The sequence below is a fragment of the Ixodes scapularis genome, unplaced genomic scaffold, assembly GCF_016920785.2.
Source record: "Ixodes scapularis isolate PalLabHiFi unplaced genomic scaffold, ASM1692078v2 PGA_scaffold1__304_contigs__length_218370807, whole genome shotgun sequence".
NCBI classification, from domain to species: Eukaryota; Metazoa; Arthropoda; class Arachnida; order Ixodida; family Ixodidae; genus Ixodes; species Ixodes scapularis.
The window spans coordinates 14,268,088-14,289,279 of record NW_024609846.1 but is presented as its reverse complement, the minus strand read 5'-3'; the positions used below and the strand labels follow the sequence as shown (position 1 = coordinate 14,289,279).

General features: G+C 44.6%; 1 protein-coding gene across 1 annotated transcript in view; it reads right to left on the bottom strand.

Annotated features, from left to right (window-relative positions):
- Positions 1 to 11,027, bottom strand: part of LOC115329823 (enteropeptidase-like) — a 31,141-nt gene extending 20,114 nt beyond the window's left edge. The window contains 2 exon segments of the mRNA XM_042290481.1: positions 6,654 to 6,879; positions 10,979 to 11,027. Coding sequence (XP_042146415.1) covers positions 6,654 to 6,879; positions 10,979 to 11,027 — 275 coding nt within the window.
- Between the last annotated feature and the right edge of the window lie 10,165 nt (positions 11,028 to 21,192).

The following is a 21,192-nucleotide window of genomic DNA, read 5'->3' as shown; positions in this document are numbered from 1 at the left end:
TTTTGTGACACCCTGTAGAGGCGAAAAGACCTATCGAAACTGACGTAATAAAAACAGTAGGGCGTTTCCTTTCAGACACCCGACTTCCGCTGTGCTTTGGCTAGGCACGGGTGGTCGAGGTGCACCTGACGCCTAAATGCATCGAGGCTAGGAAGCTGGAGGTGGGACAACTGAAGCTCCTCCCTGCCGTTCTTAGCTTGTCCATGACCATCGAGTCAGATGTAGAAAGGAGATGACGATACCACGTAGCAATAATGCCCCGTGCGTTTATTTTGTACCATTGAACACCCACTCCGCTATTTTGTGTTAATGAAGTTTTCAGGTAACCTTCCTTCATCCTTGGAAACGTGTACTGTCTTGCCCAAGAGTCTCAAGTTATGTTTTAGACCATTCCGGAGATATCTTTGTACGTTTAATAAGCATAACAACAGAGCCAACCCTAAGGAGATGGGGCTTCTCTAGACGATATTTACCTTATCCTCCTATACTTTTATCAAAATTAAATAGTTATTTTCATTTGAACATTTAATTCATTTGAAAGTGGACAAAGGAAAAGCTCTCAAGCATTAGTGTTTCATTTTGTTTCCAGCAAGATTTTATTAAACATATTTTTGTTCCAGAAAACCATCTTGAGTCGTGCTCCTTATTACTAAAGCCTTTTGAAAGACTAGGCGCAATGGGGTTGCATTGGGGCAATGTTAAGAAAATTATATATATATTTAAATATTTTTATCGATTTTAGAAGATAATATTTCATTTAAACTTTGCTCGCTTGTTCTCGGAGTTTCAAGCTGCATTCGGCTCAAATGAACTTTTAGACGAACCATTTTTCGTTTTCGTTTTGAAAACTGATGATTTTCAATATTGTTAATTCTGGCATAGACCGTATTAAGAAAAATTCGCTCTTAAATTTTTTTTCTACATTTGTTCGTTTGTTGCGTGAGTTCTTGGCAATTTATAGACGCTTTGCCGCAGCTGTTCATGGGCGCCGCCTTAACCTACCTTCAATTCAAGAACGCAGCTCATAGGCGCCCGTCGGCCTAAATGTCCCACTAAATTTAGCGGGAGATTGAACTGGTGTTAAGGTCACGTGGTGTCAACTTTTCCGCCAATCTAGCGGAGAAACTGAATTTGTTCATTGGTGACGTGACAGAAAGTCATGTGGCGTCATTTCCCCCCCTCAATTTAGAGGGTAATCTGAATTGTTTTTTTTGTCATGTGGCGCATATATTTTCCAAATAAATTTAGCGGGGAACTGTGAGAGGAGGGGAGGGTAGGGAGGACGAAAAGGGAGGGTACGAAGATGGAGGAGGGGAGGGTACGAAGATGGAGGAGGGAAGAGGAGAGGAGGAGGATGAAAAAAGGAGGAAAGGGGCGGAGAAATGAAGGGGAGTAGGAGCAGCAGAAGAGTACGCCCTATTGGAAAAACCAGCATGAAAATCAAACTGGCCAAGTTGGTAACTAACTACTCACTAACTAAGCTGGTCAATCTGGCAAATGTGGCAGTCAAACTGGTTTAACTGAAAATCAAGCTGGTTTAAGCTGGGCAAGCTAGAATTTAAGGTGGTCAGTCTGGTTTAAGTAAAAACCACCATGGCCTGACTAGAATCTGGTTTGAGTTTCAATATGATGTAGCTGGGAGCCAGTCTGGTCCTAATTGGTCGAACTGGTTTTCCACGGAGCCAATGTGGTCAAGCTTGGAGACAAGCTGGTGATGCTGGGAGTGAGGCTGGCGAATGTGGTCGAACTAATAATCCTGGTTGTGAAGCTGGTCATGCAGGGAGCGCGCACGCCAAGGTCGGCAGAGGTAGCCGAACTGGCATTGCTGGGAGCGCGCGCCAAGGTCAACTTAGGCTAAAACGAGCCCACGTCCTCATCTTTGTCCTCTCATTTTTGGTAGACGACCGGGCGCGTCAGGCGCGCTCCAAGCTACCTTTGTGTGCGAGAAAATAGAGAGAGAGAGCGGTATGACCGGAGAATTTGAGGACGCGTTTGGCTATTTTGGACAGATTTTCGAGAGGACAACTGTGTGCGCGTTGTTTGGCGACTACTTGAACAACGGTTCAAGTGAAGCGGGTTTTGAGGAGACAGCGAGCGGCAGTCCGTTCAGTGCGGGAAGATGTCCGACGTCCAGATTGAGGCGTCGCTTCATGTCTTCTAACGTTTGTGTGCTTGTGAATGACGGTGGTGCCGAGGAGTATCGCCAATGCCATCCAAGCCACACAGATTTCCTCGCCTCTGCCGACCACGTAAGTTGCCGCTTCGCCCTCATCACTGGCGGGACCCAGGTTCGCTTCTCACATCCGTGTAGCATTTTTTTTGCTATTGCCTGTTTTTGGCACCTGTCTCGTATGTTTTGTGTTGAAAGACAAGCAATCTGGTTTTATTAACATTGTTAACTTTGCACCGAGAACCACTGTCTGTGCGTCGCTTAGTACTGTGTCAGCGCCGAGGATATGTAGCATCTGAGTTCATGTGAGGCGGCCGCGAGCACGAAAATAATAAATTGGATGCCGAGTTGACTTTTCTGAAGAGCTTGGCTTGTTTATCCCGTGTATTAATTTAAACAGGTTAAACTGGTTGGGAAGTCCACCAGCATGACCACCATGCCAAACTGGGCATGCTGCGGCAATAACCCAGCTTGAAGCTGGGACCAGATTAACCACCATGACCAGTATAACTAGATGAACCACCATGACCAGTATGACCAGATCAACCAACATGACCAGCATGCCAAGCTGGGCATGCTGGGGCAATAACTCAGATTAAGCTGGTTTTTTTCAATAGGGCGGAAGGGGGAGTTATGAAGGAGGAGGAGGGTAGGAGGAGGAGAGGGCGCAGACGAAAAAGAGGGGCGTACCCTCCCCGCCTCCTCCTCAAGAGCTGTGGTTTCATTGCGCATTACAGAAATTTGTAAACGTCTTTCACTTTTTCGTTTCCCTTACTCCGTTTACTTCACTTCATCATTGCCATAGCAGGTGAGGTAATTGACATTTTACATTCTACTGTGTCCTTCTCCCCAGAACGACGGTTCAGTGACTCGACATCTCGTTAAGACAAGGAAAGTTCAGCAATGGATGCTGTAATCTGGTGCGTGTATGAGGCGTCTGTTACCCTTAAGGATAAACCTTTAGACACACCTTATGATTTCTACTTTTTATAAATGAGCTTTTTGCTATATGTGCAGTATTTTTCATTTATTGAGAAACAACACTAAGAACTAATGTATGAAAATACTTTTTTTTTAAATATGCTTTGCTTCCCTTACTACCAACACACATCAGTTTTGTTTTGATATATTGGCGTGTTGTTTAATATAACAGGTGAATATAAACATTTTGGGCCATTTTTAAAAAATCTGCTTCCTTAAAAACACTTGGAAATGCGTGACAAAACACGCTGGATAATTTAGTGGAATATAAAGACCTACTGAAGCGGTATTTAGTTTGCACTCTCGTTTTAAAGCTTTCTGTACACAAGTAGGGCTTTTACTCCGTTTAGGCCTATTTTTCATAAACTTCAAGGTGTCATAAAATGAAATGTGGCAAAATATCTTGGAAAAGGTATGCTTACACCGTTAATATTAGCTAGAGTTCTCAGTTTTGGGATAAATCCCCAAAATTACGCAAAAACTCCCGGCGGTAAATTGTAGGTCAATTCAGATTTTTTTTCCGGTAAACACCAAATTTCTATATGCCAGTGCCCCTCCCAAAATGAAGACGTATTTTACAATTAAGCTTGATCAGCACACATGGTCAATGGTTCTGGGAAAAGGCCACCACAGTCAACTTTCTAATCTCGGACCATTAAAAGAACGACTCCTTCGGATTACATAGTCAAGGTTCGTTCTGTATAACACGTAATTGTACTTTTCGGTCGCGTCAAAAGCCACTGTTTTGGTTTTTAGTTTGGGGCATCATATCTTTGTTTTAGAGGAAGGAGAGCTCGGTGCTTATGTAACATTGATTGCTGTGCACCATTGAGATTGCCCAAAATGGGCAAAAAGGGCAGCTGAAACTTCTCTTTTACAAACTTTACCACTTCACCTCGGTCGGCCACGGGGTAGGTTGATGGAATAAGGTGGGATGAACAAGAGGTTCTCAGCAAAGACTTCCAGGAGTTTATTGCCTTTAAGATACCGACGCTTATCAAAGCAACACTTGAGTGGAACTCTTGTCGTTGGAGGAATTAGTAAGAGCGTTGGCACGAGCGCGAAATTCAGCTGAGAATATATAAGGTTGCAAATGTATTCCGATATGTAGATGATTTTCTGGTTTTGTCAGATGCTGATGCCTTGTCCTTCCTTTCGGCAACGACTCGAGTTTTAGGCATTTTCCTTGATTGCCTTTGACTCATGCGGTGCCTGAGGCAGGATGTATCCGATTCTGGGACTTGATTTTAACTATTTGTCGAGGCCATTTTTGGGGGCTATGAACCGCATGCTGGAAAGCCGCTGTTGCCCTTCGAGTCAGCTCCCTCAAACATTGTTAAGCGGGCAATCGCGAGGACTTGCTATACACATGCGCTGCGGAGGTCTTGTTATCACAAAATCCAACATAGCTGTGACAAGAAAAGTGAACACCTCGCAGATGCTGGATTCCCCTCCTTCGCGTTAACAGTGGTCGCCGAGTCTCTGCTCAAAGATATCAATGGCAGTGACAAGTGAAGAAGAGGTCAACAAATGAAAGGGAAAGAAGAAAGTTCGTTCTCAGTCGCTATATTCACGGCACGGCCCACAACCTAAAACGCATTGCGGACAGGTGTGACGCCGACGTTTTATCCTGTGCTCCGGACAAGTTTTCCAGGTTCTGCGCAACTGCTAACCCCTCTACGAAAGAGGCCACGGCTTGCAACATGAGGCATCGGAATCACTTCCTGGCGTGTTCTGTGGGGGTGGTTTATTCTCTTCCTCTGACGTGTGGCAAGCGTTACGTTGGCCACACGAGCCGCTGTCACAATTACAGGTTAAGAGAGCACGCTTAAAGTGTCTCCACAACCGTGTCTGGTCATGTGGGCGTTCATTGCCGTGACTGTGGTTGCCTACCCTACTTCGAACGGTGTGAGGAAGCCTCACAAGGACCAGCTCACTCGTGAAAATCTGGAGGCTGATGAGATAGCGAGGTTGGACGCTGCATGGGTACGCAGTCCATCTGTGGCCCTACCTGGCAAAGAAATGAATTTTCTAGATCTCTGAGTTTCTTGTTCTTGTTTTTTTTTAACACGTGCTCGGTACAGCTGTGAAATAGCGCATTTTTATTTCTTTATTTTTTGTTGGTGATGATGGGCAGAATTCTTACTTTAGTTTCTTCTCTTGTTGGTGAAAACGCAAATATATACTGCGATTTTTATATCAATAAATTCATTTCTAAGTCAGCGCTGCGTCCGTCTTTCCTTTTCGTTTAGTCCTCGTCTTTTCGCGCTTTTTTAGCTCTTAAATATTATTTCAGACTAGAGTGTTTTATTTGTTTTTAGTCGTTTTAGCTAGCATGCCTTTACACCCAAATATTACTTACCCATTTATTCATTTTCAATGGGATTCACCGCGAAATTAAATTCCGAGTTTTAGGGAAATGGAAATAAAACAAAAATAAACTTCGGTAAACTCCGAATTTTCGGCTAAAAATAAACGGCGAAAACCGCCCTCCAAAGTTCAGGAAAAATAAACTCCGAAAATACACAATTCTACCAATACCACATACAACTCTACTTTTTTTTATTTTAAATCGATTCGTGAGGTTAAAATTTAGGCCTGGATCGTCTGGCGTGGAATCACACTCTAGGCCAACGAGCCCCTTGCAAACAAGCCCCGACCAAGTGTGGGCACAGCCGCAGTTCCCGGACGAGAATGTTGGCACCACGCCACCGCAGAAACCAGATTCGCGTGAAGTAGAGCTCTGCGCATGCGCCCTGCCACTACCTGCGGCGTGCCGCCAGGGCCGCGTGTTAGGGTACACAAATTAAAGTGCAACTTAGGTATGTACCAACTTGTTTAGAAAAATGATCCGTTTAAGGGGGGGGGGGGGCGATTTATATTTCATCTTTTCTCTCAAAATTACCGTTTAAAGGGGGTGCTACCTCTATAAAGTTGCGACTTATACACGGAAGCATTTATTACGGCAAACATCGCAAAAAACGAAAACAAGACATTATTAATTTTCATAATTGTACCACTTCAATTAAAAAAAAAAGAGAGCGACCACTTATACAATTATATATTGGCTTAAGAGTGCGGTTACGAAAACTGGTTATTTTTAGTTTTTGCAGATATTAAAATTGAGAAGTGTTCCGAAAAGGACTAAGTAATCGCAGCCCCAAAAATTGTCTGTCTCGTCTGTGTACGGTCATATTCGCAGTTACCGGGAACAGGGGAACGCTTGGCATCAGACGCTATCGGAGCAGTCGGCAGGGCAAGGCTGCAGTATAGTGATTCGGACGGTCTGCAGTTTTATGCTGGGCTGGTAGGGTGTTCTGGTAGTACCCGAGAGCACGCGCACTTATGTTCCTGGTAACGGTTATCGATATAGTATTCTTCGTGAACAGTTGGACTTTTATAAAAACACGTAAACCAATGTCAAATCCCGGAACTCAACGGGGGCGCTCGAAACTTAATCCTTGTTTTGGAGAAAAAGAAGATGGAGTAAATGTATACGCACCTATAGCAATGAGCAGCAGTTAAAACAAACTGGTTGCTTATTAAAACGCCACCACATTTGAATTGGTCGTCTGCAGTATACAGCCCCACCATCCACGGCCAGTGGCCAGGAGTCGCCTTGGTACCATTAACAATTCGCTCAGAAACGGTATCCTGGACTCCTCGTCGTCCACATATCTTCTTTAAATCATCTTTCTCTTTCCCTGTGTGTCTTGAGCATACCCCTGCTGTAAATGGAAAGTAGGAGATAACCGTGTTTATATGATGATATTTAGGCGGTTTTAATTTTTATTAATGACTACTTAAAAATAGTTTGGGAAAGTTTGTTGGGCTGAGGTGGTTCAGCTCACTTCCACTGCTTTCGGAGAAATTCAGCGGTGCAGGAATAATCAAATGATTCCACGTCAAGTAAAGAAAAATAGTTTCGAACAATATCACGAGACTCGCCGTGAAGGTTGACATCGCTTTCTTAAGAGCTATAGTCGCATTTTGATCAAATCCTTCCTGTTACATTTATTTATATTATAAAATTTACGTATCTTGGTGCGGTTTGCAGAGATACAACAGATAAACAAAGACAAAAGCAATAAACCATGAATGAGATTATTTTCTACAGCAAAATCTTAAGCAAGGTATAGTTTTCTGAAATAAACGAAGAACACATCACAGTAGAGAAAAATTGTTGTCGCGATGCCACCATTATTGAACATCTCATTGCGGATTATTTTAAAAAGGCCCCGAAAAAAAAAGAAGAAAATTAACAGTTTGGATGGGACACGCGTGTTAAAAAATATATATATATATATATTTTATGCGGAAAAAAAAAAAAACAAGAAAACATTTTAGAGTAATATTGACGGCGCCAGGTGCGGTTGTGTCGGCAGTCACCTCCTTTCCACTTGTTTTTTTTTTCTCTCGGCATTTAGGGCGCGTGGAGGAGAGGTGGATCGGCTTCGCCTTCAGGACCGAGTTGGTCAATCCGGGAATACCCGTGACGTCATAGACTTCGCGCAAAGAAGTCCAAATAAATCTTTCGCTGTCATTATTGCTCCAAACTATTTTTTGTTGATAAAGTATATTTGTCGACACGCGTTTCCCAACCAGACTTTTAATTTTTTTTTTCATTTCAAATGCCCTGTAAGGAAGTGTAGATGTGAACAAAAAAAGGTTGGTCGCACTGTGTTATCAAGTGCACATTCTATAACTGAGACCTTTCTAAGTACGCTATTTTCTTTGTGGAAACTTTACTTTGTAATACGTGCCCATCTAAGCACTCTCAACTTTTTTTTTTTCATTTAAGCCTTTTGTTTTTAGGTGCCCATTACAAAGGCCACAATGAATAAATGTGGTACAAATAAGCACACTTTCAAATCTGTGATTGTGTTGAAATGAGCGCAAGAGCGCTGTATGAGTCACTTATGCCCGAGTCCCACAAGAGCGACAAACAGAAACAAAAGGGAGCGACAAGTCTCAAACACAGGTAGCATGCTCACGATGGTACTTTTGGCAGGCGTTTAGTCGTTCGGTGCTCGCGAAGTAAGCACGTGTGATTGCAAGCCTGCCAAATACGCCCTCGGGAGCATGGTGCTCGTGTTTGAGCATAGACACCTTTATTCTACAAAGCCTGTCAAATCGCGAACGACTCTGGATTGGGGCCTGTTCCAGTTTGTTACTGTTTGTTGCTCTAGTGGAACTCGGGTGTCAAAAAACCGAGTTGGACATGATACAAACTCGCAACGCATTTTGAGCAGCAATCAAATTACTTTCAGTATCCATGGTCTTGAATAGAACACAAACAAATTTCGAGATGTAAAATAACTATTTTTCCAAATATTTGACAAGCTGAGAAGCAAGTGATGAAGTTATATATATTTTTTTTAATAATAACGAAAATTTAGTCCCCTCACTTAGGCTTTTCTCAGTAAAAATCTAATTCTCCGGTTATCCCTTTAGGGGCCCTTCATCACCTACGCAAATGACTTCCCCTGGGAAACCTAGTTGCCCAAAGTTTAGTTCACTTCACACGGATCCTGATTAGAAAAGTGAATTGGAGAATGTGGGCGAAGGAGTCCTAGAATAATTATGGCGTGGATGGGATTCAACTTAATTTAGGCATGACACCTGGTGTTCCATTGTCCGTCGGTAGGCCCGCTTCATAAACCGTTCGGATATGAGAGCTCAGAGGTGTGGCTTCTATAACCCAAGAAACGCGCAACTTATTTTCAGGGCCGCCCCTTCTTTTGATTGTCTACGTGCTCAGTCGAGCTGCGTGTTATCGCCAGAAAAACAAACGCTTGATTTATATTGACACTACGGATAAAGTCAAAAACGCAGAGTGTGTTTACGCGCAATTCTTCGGTGTTTGTGATAGACATTGCAGTTTCTTATTTCTTTGGTTATTTCATGCTATTTTATTCCAGCTCTCGTTTTTATGTGGTTGTGGGCAGGTCTTTTATTTTTCGTTTTTTTGAAATTTCATTGAACTCATCGAATGTGCACGAAATACCGTCGAAAGCCGGTGCTCGCGTTGAAACAGTTAGTACACACGACCGTAGTAGAGTCAAAGTCACCTAGCTTTGCGTCTATAAAAAGTCTAGGGCAGTGGTGAATATGCAGAAGCTCGCCTGCCCACTCACAGTAATTGCGTAGAAATTAGTTTTTATACTTTATTTAGATATATGCATGGGCGTCAACGCAACAGCGAAATCACATAATTACCAATAAAATGATAACGATTAATTGGGTTATAATTTTAATCAATACCTGGTCCCACTTTAAACATAAAACAGGTTTGCCCAAAGTTTTTGAATTTAAGATCACTTAATGATTGAAATAAAAACACTCCATACCATTTTTAAATTTGAGCGCCTAACTGTATTAATGGGGGAACCATTACAAATATATTTTTGACATCTGACATTCCTCACTAATTTTCCACGTATGTAGCAATTTAGTTGTTTTGCTCAACGCAGTATCTGTATACGACAAGGAACATTGCATTATAATTAACGCTAACGGTTATCCGTGAAGGTTATGGCAGATTTTCAACATTCAATTATTCACGCTTGGTAACTGATACTCAAACTGCAGATTCACTTAATGAGCAACTTGCAGAATATACCAATTAAAGCGAAGAAGGGGGGAACTCATAACGAAGATACGTTTAGAATTATGTCTTTCCGCGTTTGTATATGGATGCCGAAAACATTTTTTTTGTTGCATTTCTGCGCATTTTGTTTTACTCTGCACTGCAGGTGGATCATCGTTTGTCCTGCTGTTTTGCAGCTAAACATTTGCTAAGTAGCCAACTTCAGGTTTCAGCGTACACAATTTATTGAACAACACGGAAGCTTGTTGAGAAATCAAATGTCAAAGGGCACGCACAAATATGGAAGGATCAACCCTTAGACCTTTTCGCTTGAATGCTAGCTTTGTGTTAAAGATACGCGTAATGTTTGTTTGTTTGCTTTTATTTTATTTTCAATACGGCACATTTGCCGGAAACATTGTCTTCCAGAACATCCGTTCTGCTCGAAGCCAATTTCTCATTCCGTAACCCAGCGCTTTCATCTTCACCGTCTAAATAAATCACGCACGGTGATGGGTCGCGTCCAACGCTTACTTTCTTGCGTGATTTGGTTCAGCCGGTGATTTCAAACGCACAAAAACGACGAGAGCCATGACCATGCACATTTGGCGGTGCACGCCTGGCTCCATCGGGTCGTAGCGTTGGCTGGGTTGGGATTAAATCTAGAATCTAGCACAATGTACTATTTTCAGTCTTGCAACTTAGGGATTAGCGGATAGCGATTGTACTTTGAATTTTGTAGATATTAGCTTTACTTCGTTTCAGCTTCGGTCCGAGCGCGGCCAATGTTATGAGACGAAGGGCCAATGAAACAGCGAAAAAGGGACAACATCACGGCGTGCTCTCTGCAGTTGATAGGACCAGCCGGTATTCGCCGTCTCTCTGTGCGTGCTCCTTCGCCGGCTAGTCCTATCTGTGGCAGGGAGCACGCCATGACGCTGCGCTTTTGTGCTAATTGATTGGTCCTTTGGCTCATAACATTGGCCGCGCTCGGGCCGAAGCTGAAACGAAGTAGTGGCTCATCGAAAGAGACCCTTGAATTATTGGGGGAACATTCTGAATCTTTCTGACCTTTGGGGGAGCTTTGACCACTCAAATATTATTCTAGGAAAATTTTGGTCAAATTTTACGCATTAAGGCCCCCGGGTAAACTTTTTTTTTCTCAATCCACGATTAAAGTTATTTTTGAGGTTTTAGAGTGTTTTGGTCATTGATCGTGAGAAGGAATGTTTACTTACCGAAAAACGTGCTGACAATAAGCATGAAACCGAGTTGAAATGAGCTCATATTTCCTACCTACAAAACACGCCGCTTTCGTTTTTGAGCGTTTAAACCAGGTTATTTATTATATCTAAACAATCTATGAATGAGAGAAACCTCTGGCTACAGTTACGTACAGTTATGGAGATACTAAAAAGCCTCTCGCGAGTGGGCCTCTGTTTTTTTTATAAGCTCTTGACATCTGACATACGTCCGAGCGAGCGCTGACGTCAGGACTCGCCCATCCCGAGCAGATGGCAGGGAGCCAATCAACGCAAACTACCACTATCTTCTGTGCCTGGGTAACCGCGATTCGGAGCCGTATGTGTAGAGAGTTTGGCCATTCGTTGGGAAGTATAGGAGACAATCGAGGAGGCGCCATCGGTCGAAAGCGGGCAGGGTGTGTTGCAGGGCGTATTATGAAATTTGAATGTGACCAACCAGAAGCCGGAAATAATACCCTGGCGGTGGTCGCGAGAAACGAACCTGATGAGTGCATCGGAGTAACTCTCGGTGACTGAAAATATGGTGCACGTGATGCTTCAATCACGCTCATCCAAAATGATGGTGGAAGAGTGCGACTAGCGGAACGATCGACATAATCCTTACGCCAAGCGCCGAGGGCAGGGAATCTGCCGTCCGAGTGGTCACACTCTGTCCGAGCAAAACAAAGTTGAGCGGCGCATTCGTTTGTTACGCCTTTCTGCATGATCATGATCGAAACATAACCTGCACCCTATTTTCAAACACGAAGAGCTACTACACTTCACTCTTACGCGCTTATTAACACCATTTACGAACATATACCCTTGGATCAGAACTTTTTCTCGCTACCACCTCTAGGGGATTCTTTTTCAGCTTCGGGTTGGTCAAGAGACCATGCCAAGCCCTCTTCCGAGTCTGGTGCATGCGTGCCCCGGCTCTGCCCGCGCCTCCTATTGACCAGACTCTCTCTGTTCACGGCTCTGCTGCGACCAATGAGGTGAGGGGCTTAGAGTGATAAACCGGAAGTTCGGAAGTGGCACACCCCCCCCCCCCGGTTGCCGCCATGTTTTACGCAAATGTAACTGCTCGTCATGTGACCTCCCAAGAGTCGTGACTTCACAGGTAAGGAGGCAGCGCCCAGAGCTGGCGGATGCGAGTTTTTTTGGTGCGCGTTAGCCGTGATGTGCAGAGGCTTTCCGACGACTTCGGGCTCTTTCGTGCTCGCTGACGCAGGTATAATGTAAAAATATGAAGGAATGAGACTTTATACCAATTTTGCGCAAGATCGTTCTGGATCATCTAGATATTAACACCTGTGAGACAGCATCAGCCGTATCGCCGTACCGGTGCTCGGATTCGGAATCTGTTCGAGGATCGATAGAACTTTGAGCGCTTTTAGTATAAACTTTTCGAGTTCTCTTAGCTTTGTTTGAACGTTGGAATGTCTGAAAATCAACGCGAAATGCATTTGTCGAATTTAGGACCTAGGGGAATATGTTTCAGCCCTAGATAACTGCATAATCACAGCAACTTTTAGCGAAGAAGCTCCTGCGATCGTTACGTTTTTCACTTATCAACAATTTTACGATATAACTTCAGGCATAAAATATTCGCAATTTTCAAGCTTCGTTTGAACGTTGGAATGTCTGAGAATCGAAGCGAAAGGTATACTCCGCGTTAGGGCTTAGAAAAAATTGTTTCAGCCCTGCGTCATGGAATAACTATAGCAACTTTTAGCGAGGAATTTCCTGCAATCTTTAATCTTTTGTGCTAATCGACGATTCTACATTCGATCGCTTTTCTTCCTTTTTTTGTGAGTGCGAAGTGCACACTTATTTCCAGCTACGAGGATGACGTTTTATTGAGTGTGGAGATGAATAAATCGTTGCTGGCACCTGCTTTAAAGCTTTTCAACTTGCTATAAGAACAGCTGTTTTGGTGTATGCATAGATTAACTGCACCTTTTTTCCCTTTTGCAAAATTTATTGCAGCAATACTTTTTTTTTCATTAAGAGTGTATTGCATTACTCGGTCAATTATTTGCTTGTTCTTATTACCTGGACAAGATGATTCACATTTGTGTTCATCCCTTGCCTGGAGAGCAGTCTTGTTGAAAAATGTTGACCATTCCTTTAGGTCTCTTCAATAGACTTTTTTGAAAAGTGCGGGCTGCCTATACTTCGTATCATTGTAACTTGGAAAAGGGCAACCGCCACAGCCCCCTCGAGCCAATCAGAGAGACGGAGCGAAGGTGTGTGACAAATGTGTGCAGACGAGCACTCTGAATGACATGTTGTCATGTGCCTCTCTCCAACGTGCAAATTGGATCACCGAGACTCTAGCCTTTGCCCTTTGCCAAATCGTGATGAAACGAGTTACAGTAGCTACTATTCTAATTACCCCAGGCTTTCATACTTTGGCCATTTGTTCGACAAGAATGTTATGTCCGCCATAACTGTGAACTCGGGTCAACGCCTATTGGACTGGAATGCTGCATTAGCATTCAACGTGAACTGGGGCCCATTCGTGTGCTTTACGCCGAAAAAAAATGGTGACAGTTGCGTTGCTTGATGGGGTTGTGCAAAGGGTCTAGAGTGTCATGCGTATCGGAAGTGTCCTGCTATACAAGAATGCATCCGTACTATTAAATTAGATGCTCAGAGGTATGTTTGTTTTTGCACTCAACAAGTTGCAGCAATAATTATTTCTTACTAGCGTAATATTTATTTTTGGTAGCTGGGCCTGGTTTGTGCTCATTAATGTCCGTGTGCTTCGATGTTATAACGTGCGTAGCTTTAAGTATCCCCTCTGTAGTGCCTACAGAGGCCCTTGGAGGGAATAAATTAATAAACATTTTCACATCACTGGAGTTGGTTTTCGGACGCGCCACATCTTCAGGAGAAGTGGAACGAGTGCAGCCCAATGCAACCAGTCTGTCAGTTTGGTATGTCACATTAATTAATATTGAGGGGGTCAGAGATGTTCTCAAAAGGTCCAGCACGTGCCGTGAACATAATTCTGAGTAGAGACTCTGAAGGCGTAAAGGCGAGCGGAAATATGTTTATCTGGATAGTGTATCAAATATGTTTATTTCCACTTAATTACATAATTATTGATTCCTAGAAAATGGTTCCATAACAATTTCTTTCTGCGACAGTCCGTGTCAGGCGTCTAGTCGTAGTACTTGTGCTCCTTGTTGTCGGATGACGCTCCTGGCGCGTCGGCGTTCAGTTCGGTCGAGTGGCAGCTTTGACCGACAGATGCCGTCCTGTAATCACACGTCGTGTGCGGCCACTGACATTTGATGCACTGAAGCTGCAGAGCTGGCTTCTAATCCGCAAAATTTCCCGGTGGTTCTCTGCGTCAACGCAACAAGCTCGGGCATGTAGTGCTTACGTGGCTGTGCCTTTTGGTGTAGTGTTGACTTGATGGCTGGCAACAGGCAACAGTGTTTTTTGCTATCCAAGCCATTTCACTTCCATTTCGTAATGGCGATTTTTTTCTGCATCCCGCGACCACTGCAACTTGTGTAAGTCTCGTGTGGCAAAGTGAAGTCGGGTGATGCTTGGTGTCCACTTTTGAGAACAACCAACCATTCTATTTATTCAAATCACTCAGCGGCATTCGCCGTCAAAGATGGAAATTGTGTGCTTCATTGCATGGAAACATATAAATATTGTCGGCATTTTATTAGGTATTGTCCTTGGACAACAACCAACACCAAATCAACTGTCCTTGCATTGCCGCTCATCTGCTTTGTCGTGCTTACCTCCTGTCGAGGCGATGGGGATCAGGAGCTTTGGGGTAATGTCAGCACCAGGGGCAAAGGTCGCCGAAGATAATCCTCAATGTCCCGCGGACGCTCTCGAGACGTGGTCGAAGGTCGTTCGGCAGAAGCTCTTGTAGGCCAATTCATTGGTAACGGCACCTCCAGTAGACATGGTTGGCCTCATGCAGTGGCAGCACAGTGGTGTTTGGTCGACCATTCGCTTCACCTCCGTTTTCCTCGGTGTACTTTGTTCAGCAAGAGCCTACACTGGTTCTTTCCGATGTTGGCAATGCTTCGGCGTTGGGGTGTCTTGTTGAATTGGTATTGAATATTAACTGGTAGCCGGTGGTGAACGTCGTGACTTTGTGGCATAGGTCACCCTCGGTTCGTCAGATGCCTCTTTGCTTGAAGACGTTTTAAGTTGAAATGCCTGTCGAACTTGTACCCAAACAATCTTAGCAATCAAGATAAAAGCTAGGCAACTGATGGCAGAAAGTAGCTTCCTGATATCCTCCCGCAAAACAATGTGGATGATGTTACGGATGCCTGGGAGTCTGGCGTCGAAGTTGCAGCTGGATGACTCGAGTGTTGATAGTGACAGGCTCGGGCTGGGGGATTTGTTGAAACTGACAAGCTCGGCCTGCAGTGTACATTCAAAGTTGGAAGTCTCGGTGTACGGACCCTTCGACTCTTCTCGTGGCGTTGCGGACAATTCTGCCGGAGGTGCTGTCCCTAACATGATTGGGTCGGGATTCTTATCTTCTCGTCTTCTGTAGCACCACGGTTGGCGTAGGGGCTCAATCAGGCGCCAAACATCCTCTACGAAGGGAGCGACGCTCTTGTTGGGGCCGTGTGCTGGACAGAATCAGGAATTCGGCTCTCTCTCGTCAATGTTGGCTGATGAACGTGCACCTCAGCTTGATCTTGCAAACCTCCCATGACGTTGAGGAGGATTCATGGTTCTGAAACAAGTGCCTGACTGTTTTTTCCACTAGAAGTATAGCTTCTGCAGGAGTTGATTGTTTGTCCACCCACTGTGGCGGGAAACACGGTTATATTGTTGAATTCAGCCCTCGACATCTTCATATACCATGCGTGAAAGGGCGTTGGAGTGTGACGTGCGACGGGCATACAAACAATGGTGGGAGTGGACGCGGTTCACAGCTACAGGTTTTTCATTGTTGGCTTAATCAGTTTCGCATTTTTCTGGCAAAAGACCGAATTTTGGTGGTTCCTGCTGGTAGCAGCGACCGACTCGGATTTCAGGTTCTTCGTGGTGCATTTTCAAGGTTCGTCCTTGTGGTACTTGCTCGTCTTGCGGTCTTTCTGCTGGGCTCGGGATAGTTATTGGTTCACGGCTCGCCAAGGGTTTAAGACGCGGGATGGTCCGCCAAGCGTGTCCCGTTATCGGGCAACTCGACTGAGGAGCCGCCAAGGTGCACACAGAGTAAAGGGCTATGGGTAAAGTACCCAGCACCTCCACCAGAACATACGATGGCAACTGAGCGTGGCCTGGAACTTTCCAGAATAGTAAATATTGATAGAAGATAGGACTGGAGCAAGCACCCGTGACAATATAACAAAACTGACAGTATAGAGACTACCCTGACCACTAAGGAAACTGCATTGCTCTAGTGGCATTCTGTCCGAATAAATTCTCTCCCGCGGGGTTTGGCGACTGCCGTGGGCGAACTGAACTGAAATGGATGTGGGACCACTTTTCTGGTAATGAGCCGCTGGAGACTGTTGTCGCAAAGCGGCGTGAACGGGTGGATTGGGTAGGTAACACCCGCAATGAAATGTCCATACGGCTTGCAATTCGCGTAACGAGTGTTGATGAAACTTTTGTGTCGACAAAGCGTGCAACAGACCAGCGGAATCAATATCAAATGCAACACTTGTGATCCGTGAAAGTGCACGTTTACGCCGGAACAAGTTGGGAAGCAGCACAGAATCACCTAAAGCATGGCACAGGAACTACCAGCTTGAAGACAGCTCTTCAGAACGCCGCACACCTGTGCTTCGTGAAAGTGCACGTCTACGCCGGAACAATTTGGGAAGCAGCTCAGAATCATTTAGCACGGCACGGCAACTACCAGCTTCAAGGCAGCTCTCTGTTGCGCCGCACAACCAAAGTGAGCCTTCGGTCATTTGAACGAAGCGGCACCACGATCGCCCACTGCCAAGCACGACTCACGCAATTTCCGTCGCTAAACTGTGTGTCCAAATATAATGCACACGCTTCACCGCAGACCTCGAAGATTCCGATGGTCAACCAGAGCACAGAAACGTCGCCTTAAAGTTTATCCTAGCGGTATCCGAATCAATCCGAGGTCCGAGCAACGTAGGGCAGAAGCGAAATGCACACCGTTCCTCCGTGTTTTCACGTTATACCTACGTCAGACACCCCGCAAAACTCTGAAGACGCTTTCGACCGGCCTCATATGACGGCTTCCGCGTCTGAAATCAACTCGCCGAGACGAACGACAACCAGCAAAGAATCCGACCGGCTCCGGCCCAGCTGGGGCAAGCCGCTGCATGAGCGCTGCCATCTTTCCTGTGACGTCACGTATTTGGTTTGGTCAAGTGACGAGCAGTCGAATTTGCGTACAATGGCAGCCGCCTTATGGGGGTCACTTTCGAGTGCAGATTGAAACCCCGGCTTATCGCTCTAAGCCCCTCTACCACGTTGGCCGCGACACACTGATCTCTATGTCTATTTGCTAGATGGCGTTTAACTAGCTCCGCCTATGGACGAGAATGCCACCACGGTCGGTCATCTTTTTGGTAGAGTTATATTCTGTCTAGACATTATAGTAATTTGGCGGACAGCGGTGTGGTGGCAGGGTACAATACAAATAGCCGTGGGTCTAGTACACTATACCGTGGTTGATATTTCGTGATTGGTTTAAGTTGTTCAACGAAGCAGAATATTGAAACCCAGCTTCAACGGTAGCCTTATCTTTGAGGACCCGGCGAAAGTTTTACGAAAGCGCAGCACTGAGGGAAAGCAGCGGAGCTAGCATCGAAAGCAGACGCCTTACCGGGAATGAGCCCATCCGCGGTTCGACATTGTTGACAGGTGGTGGTGGGATTTCGTTGGTGGTGAAGTCTTGTGCTCCCGAACGCTGAAATACGGATCAAAAAACGCCGCGGATGTGCTCGCGATCATTCGGGGAATTCTCGCGAGTGTATATATTCACCGGGGTCTCTCCACAAAATTGTGTGACGATGTGCCCGTGAGTGATTTATATATTGTTATACCAAATATTCGCCTGCGACGTTCTAAACAAAATTCATTTAAAGAAAGTGTATTCTTCACGGCCTATTGCTCACGGGGGCCCCTTTGCCGAAGGAGCACTTTTGCCATAAAACATAAGAGGGGCCGGAGATATGCAAAAGCGTGTGTGCGCCCCACCATCACCCAAAGCCGCTTTCATTGCGAGCTATGCTGCTTTTCCCCGCTGCAGTGATTTCGTGTAGCTTTCGCCAGGTCCTCAAATATCAGGCTACCGTTCACGCCGGGTTTCAACAATATGCTTCGTTGAGCAATTTCAATAACGCACGAAATATCGCACATGGTTATTTTTATGGCCGCCTGCCACCACAACTGCCACAATAATGTCTGCCATAGATAGATGATAGTGGCTGTACCAGCTGTGCCCTATCTAACGGGCGGTAGATTGCGTCACTATATTCTTTGTTTGTTTCATCGCCTGTTCATTTGTGACAATATAGAATATACATTGTCGACAGCATTCAATTCACGACGATCGGGTGGAATCTGGCTTTTTTCAGAGATTATTTTGAAAAAAGAAGTTTTTTTCTCTTTTTTTTTCCGGCATTAAAGCAATAGAAAAACGGAAATGTTTGTTCCTTCCTTCACGCTGGACCAAACAGCTATTTTTCGAGAAGACCGGGAACATAGCCAGGAATACTTTTCTAACTTATCTCTACGGAAATAGTTGTCCAAGAACACCAAACGACCCGCGAAGCGACGTGCTTGACGTACGCTTTCTTCATTGGTTTGCCGCCAAATCCGAGCGGGCTACGAGACCTGGTTTTTCCTGGTTCTCACAGCGGAAGTTAATACAAAACGGGGACGAATCCTTAGCAGACAAATAGATGAAAACTTTCAAAAACGTCCGGCAAACTCCCAACGCACATTACATGTTGGGAGTCGTGCTCACCAGGTTTCTACAACTTAGAAGGGTGACAGAAATTTCTGGCTGATAGGGGTCGTCCGGGTCGCAGAATGGGGCATCCGCAAAGCTGTTTTTCTTTAAAGCACGCGCTTGCTCGAGCAGCTTGAACGCCGATCGAAGCCGCGCACGAGAGTTCTTCACTTCTACAACGGCACAAATATGATGGGCTAAACTCGTAGACGTCTCTCTGTGGCCATGGCGTGGAAGATATCAGAGGGGGGGGGGGGGGGGGGGGGGGAGAACTGACGTATGTGTAATTTGCTAACTAGTCCAGACTTTCTTGGTTTTGGTTTCAATTCGGGATTTGGCGCCACTAACACGCATTTGCCTCATTTCATATGAGTATGTGGTTGGGGTCGCTGAGTCGCGATCGCCGAGTATGAAAGCAGATTGGCGAATCTTTCCCAACGTTTCATTCGTTTTTAAATAAAAATCAACGCTTTGACTGAACTGCTAGGAGAGTAGAACAATGTAATTTACACCGTGTAAAATGACCTCGAAATGTATTTCTCTTGCGACCCACACAGATATGCGACAACAATTTAAGAAGGCCACGAATTTCATCAGCGCTCCACTGCTTTAAGGTCATGAATGGGCAAACTCTTGTGTTGCTGAAAAATCAAAGCGCGGGAGCGGTATACAAAATATGAGCACGCACACGCTGCGGCACGAATTCTATTTGGATCGCGTTCAGTTACCTCTAGGCCCGCAAGGGAGGCGTCGGCGCACCTCAGCCCGGAACACGCAAACCGAAAGCTTGCCCAGCAGAACCTGGGATCCCAGGCTCAATAGCCACTGCTGCTCATCTGCGCCGGTGAACTCGCTGCCGCTAATGAAGAGTCCCGGTTCACTCTGAATGACTTATGCGTACACGTCGTACATCACATTCTTAATTTGTTGTGAGGACTTTTGGTTTCTAAACATTGTGAAAGTCATTTGGGGTGAAGAAAGGGCGAGCATACAGAAGGCACCGACGATACGCAATACCGATGGTACCCGATGCACACAAAAAAGACACCATGTTCTTTCTGCACAAAACTGGGATACCTCCGATGAACTTAAACCAAAAAAGCCCGAACGGGCTACAAAATAGATGCTACACGTTTGGGTCATCATGACTAATATTATGGTTACATATTAGAACGAGGGCTAAAATGACAATTTTATATATACTTTTTTATGCGTTATATTACACCCAACACATTATTTTCGTTGAACTATATTCAGCTCCACAGTAAAATGGCGTGATGCTTCTCTGTAGCTTTGGTTTCAATGCAACATGGAATTGTTCACGAGTATATACAGAGAGGCTGTGAAATGCGCTGTAAAGCACTGAGGAGCGGGTAGTTTTATCCGCCGTCGCAAATAATTAGAGCGGGAATGTTATGTATATCAATATATTCAATTCTTGGACCCTTCACAGTCCATGCCGAGAAAATAAATTAGCAAAAGAAATCTGAATTTTTGTAAAAAAAAATAAAAAAACGTGTCCCCCCTGTTAATGATCAAGGTAAATCGTGCTTTGAGAAAGGTGGCTATAAAAGTAAGAAGAGTAATCCAGGGTGCCAGTGATTGGTGTAACGTGCATTCATGGACGACTTTGCGTGTTCTACGTTTGCGCATGCTATACCTGTAAGTAAACATGTACGTATTCCGTTACAAGTAACGAAATTACTTTTAATTTATTATTTTTATCAGTAATTGTGTAAGGGACTATCTACATATCTTACAAAGTAATTGTAAAGTAACCGCATTAGTTATTTAGGCAAAAGAATGATTGAATTCTTTATAGTTTCCTTTTTTTCACGTAAGCAAAAAGCGGTAATAAATACACGAACAAACTTTTTTCAGTTTCTTTTTTTTTTTGTAATATGAACTTTACCGAAATCACGTTATCACGAGCACTTATAAAGCGCAGAGCATGGCAGTCTTCAGGAGCTCGAAGACTTTCTTCAGGTCGCCTAACACCTAGATTCTTTTTTTTTTGTTTGCTTGTTTGGCTATTTTGTTTGCAAACTGCGGCTTGATCGCCCGTAAAAAAGGGGGAAAGTGCGGTAGTATAAAAACTGGGCTCTCGATTCCAACAGTACCAGATAATCTTCCAATATCAAAACGTTCACTTCTAGAAACATAAAACTGTCTAAGCTCACGCGAGGTTTGCAGAGAAGGCCTCTGCGCGTCTGTTATTTTTGTCACGTCACTCTTTCTTTGCTTTCGACCACACAGAGAGGAT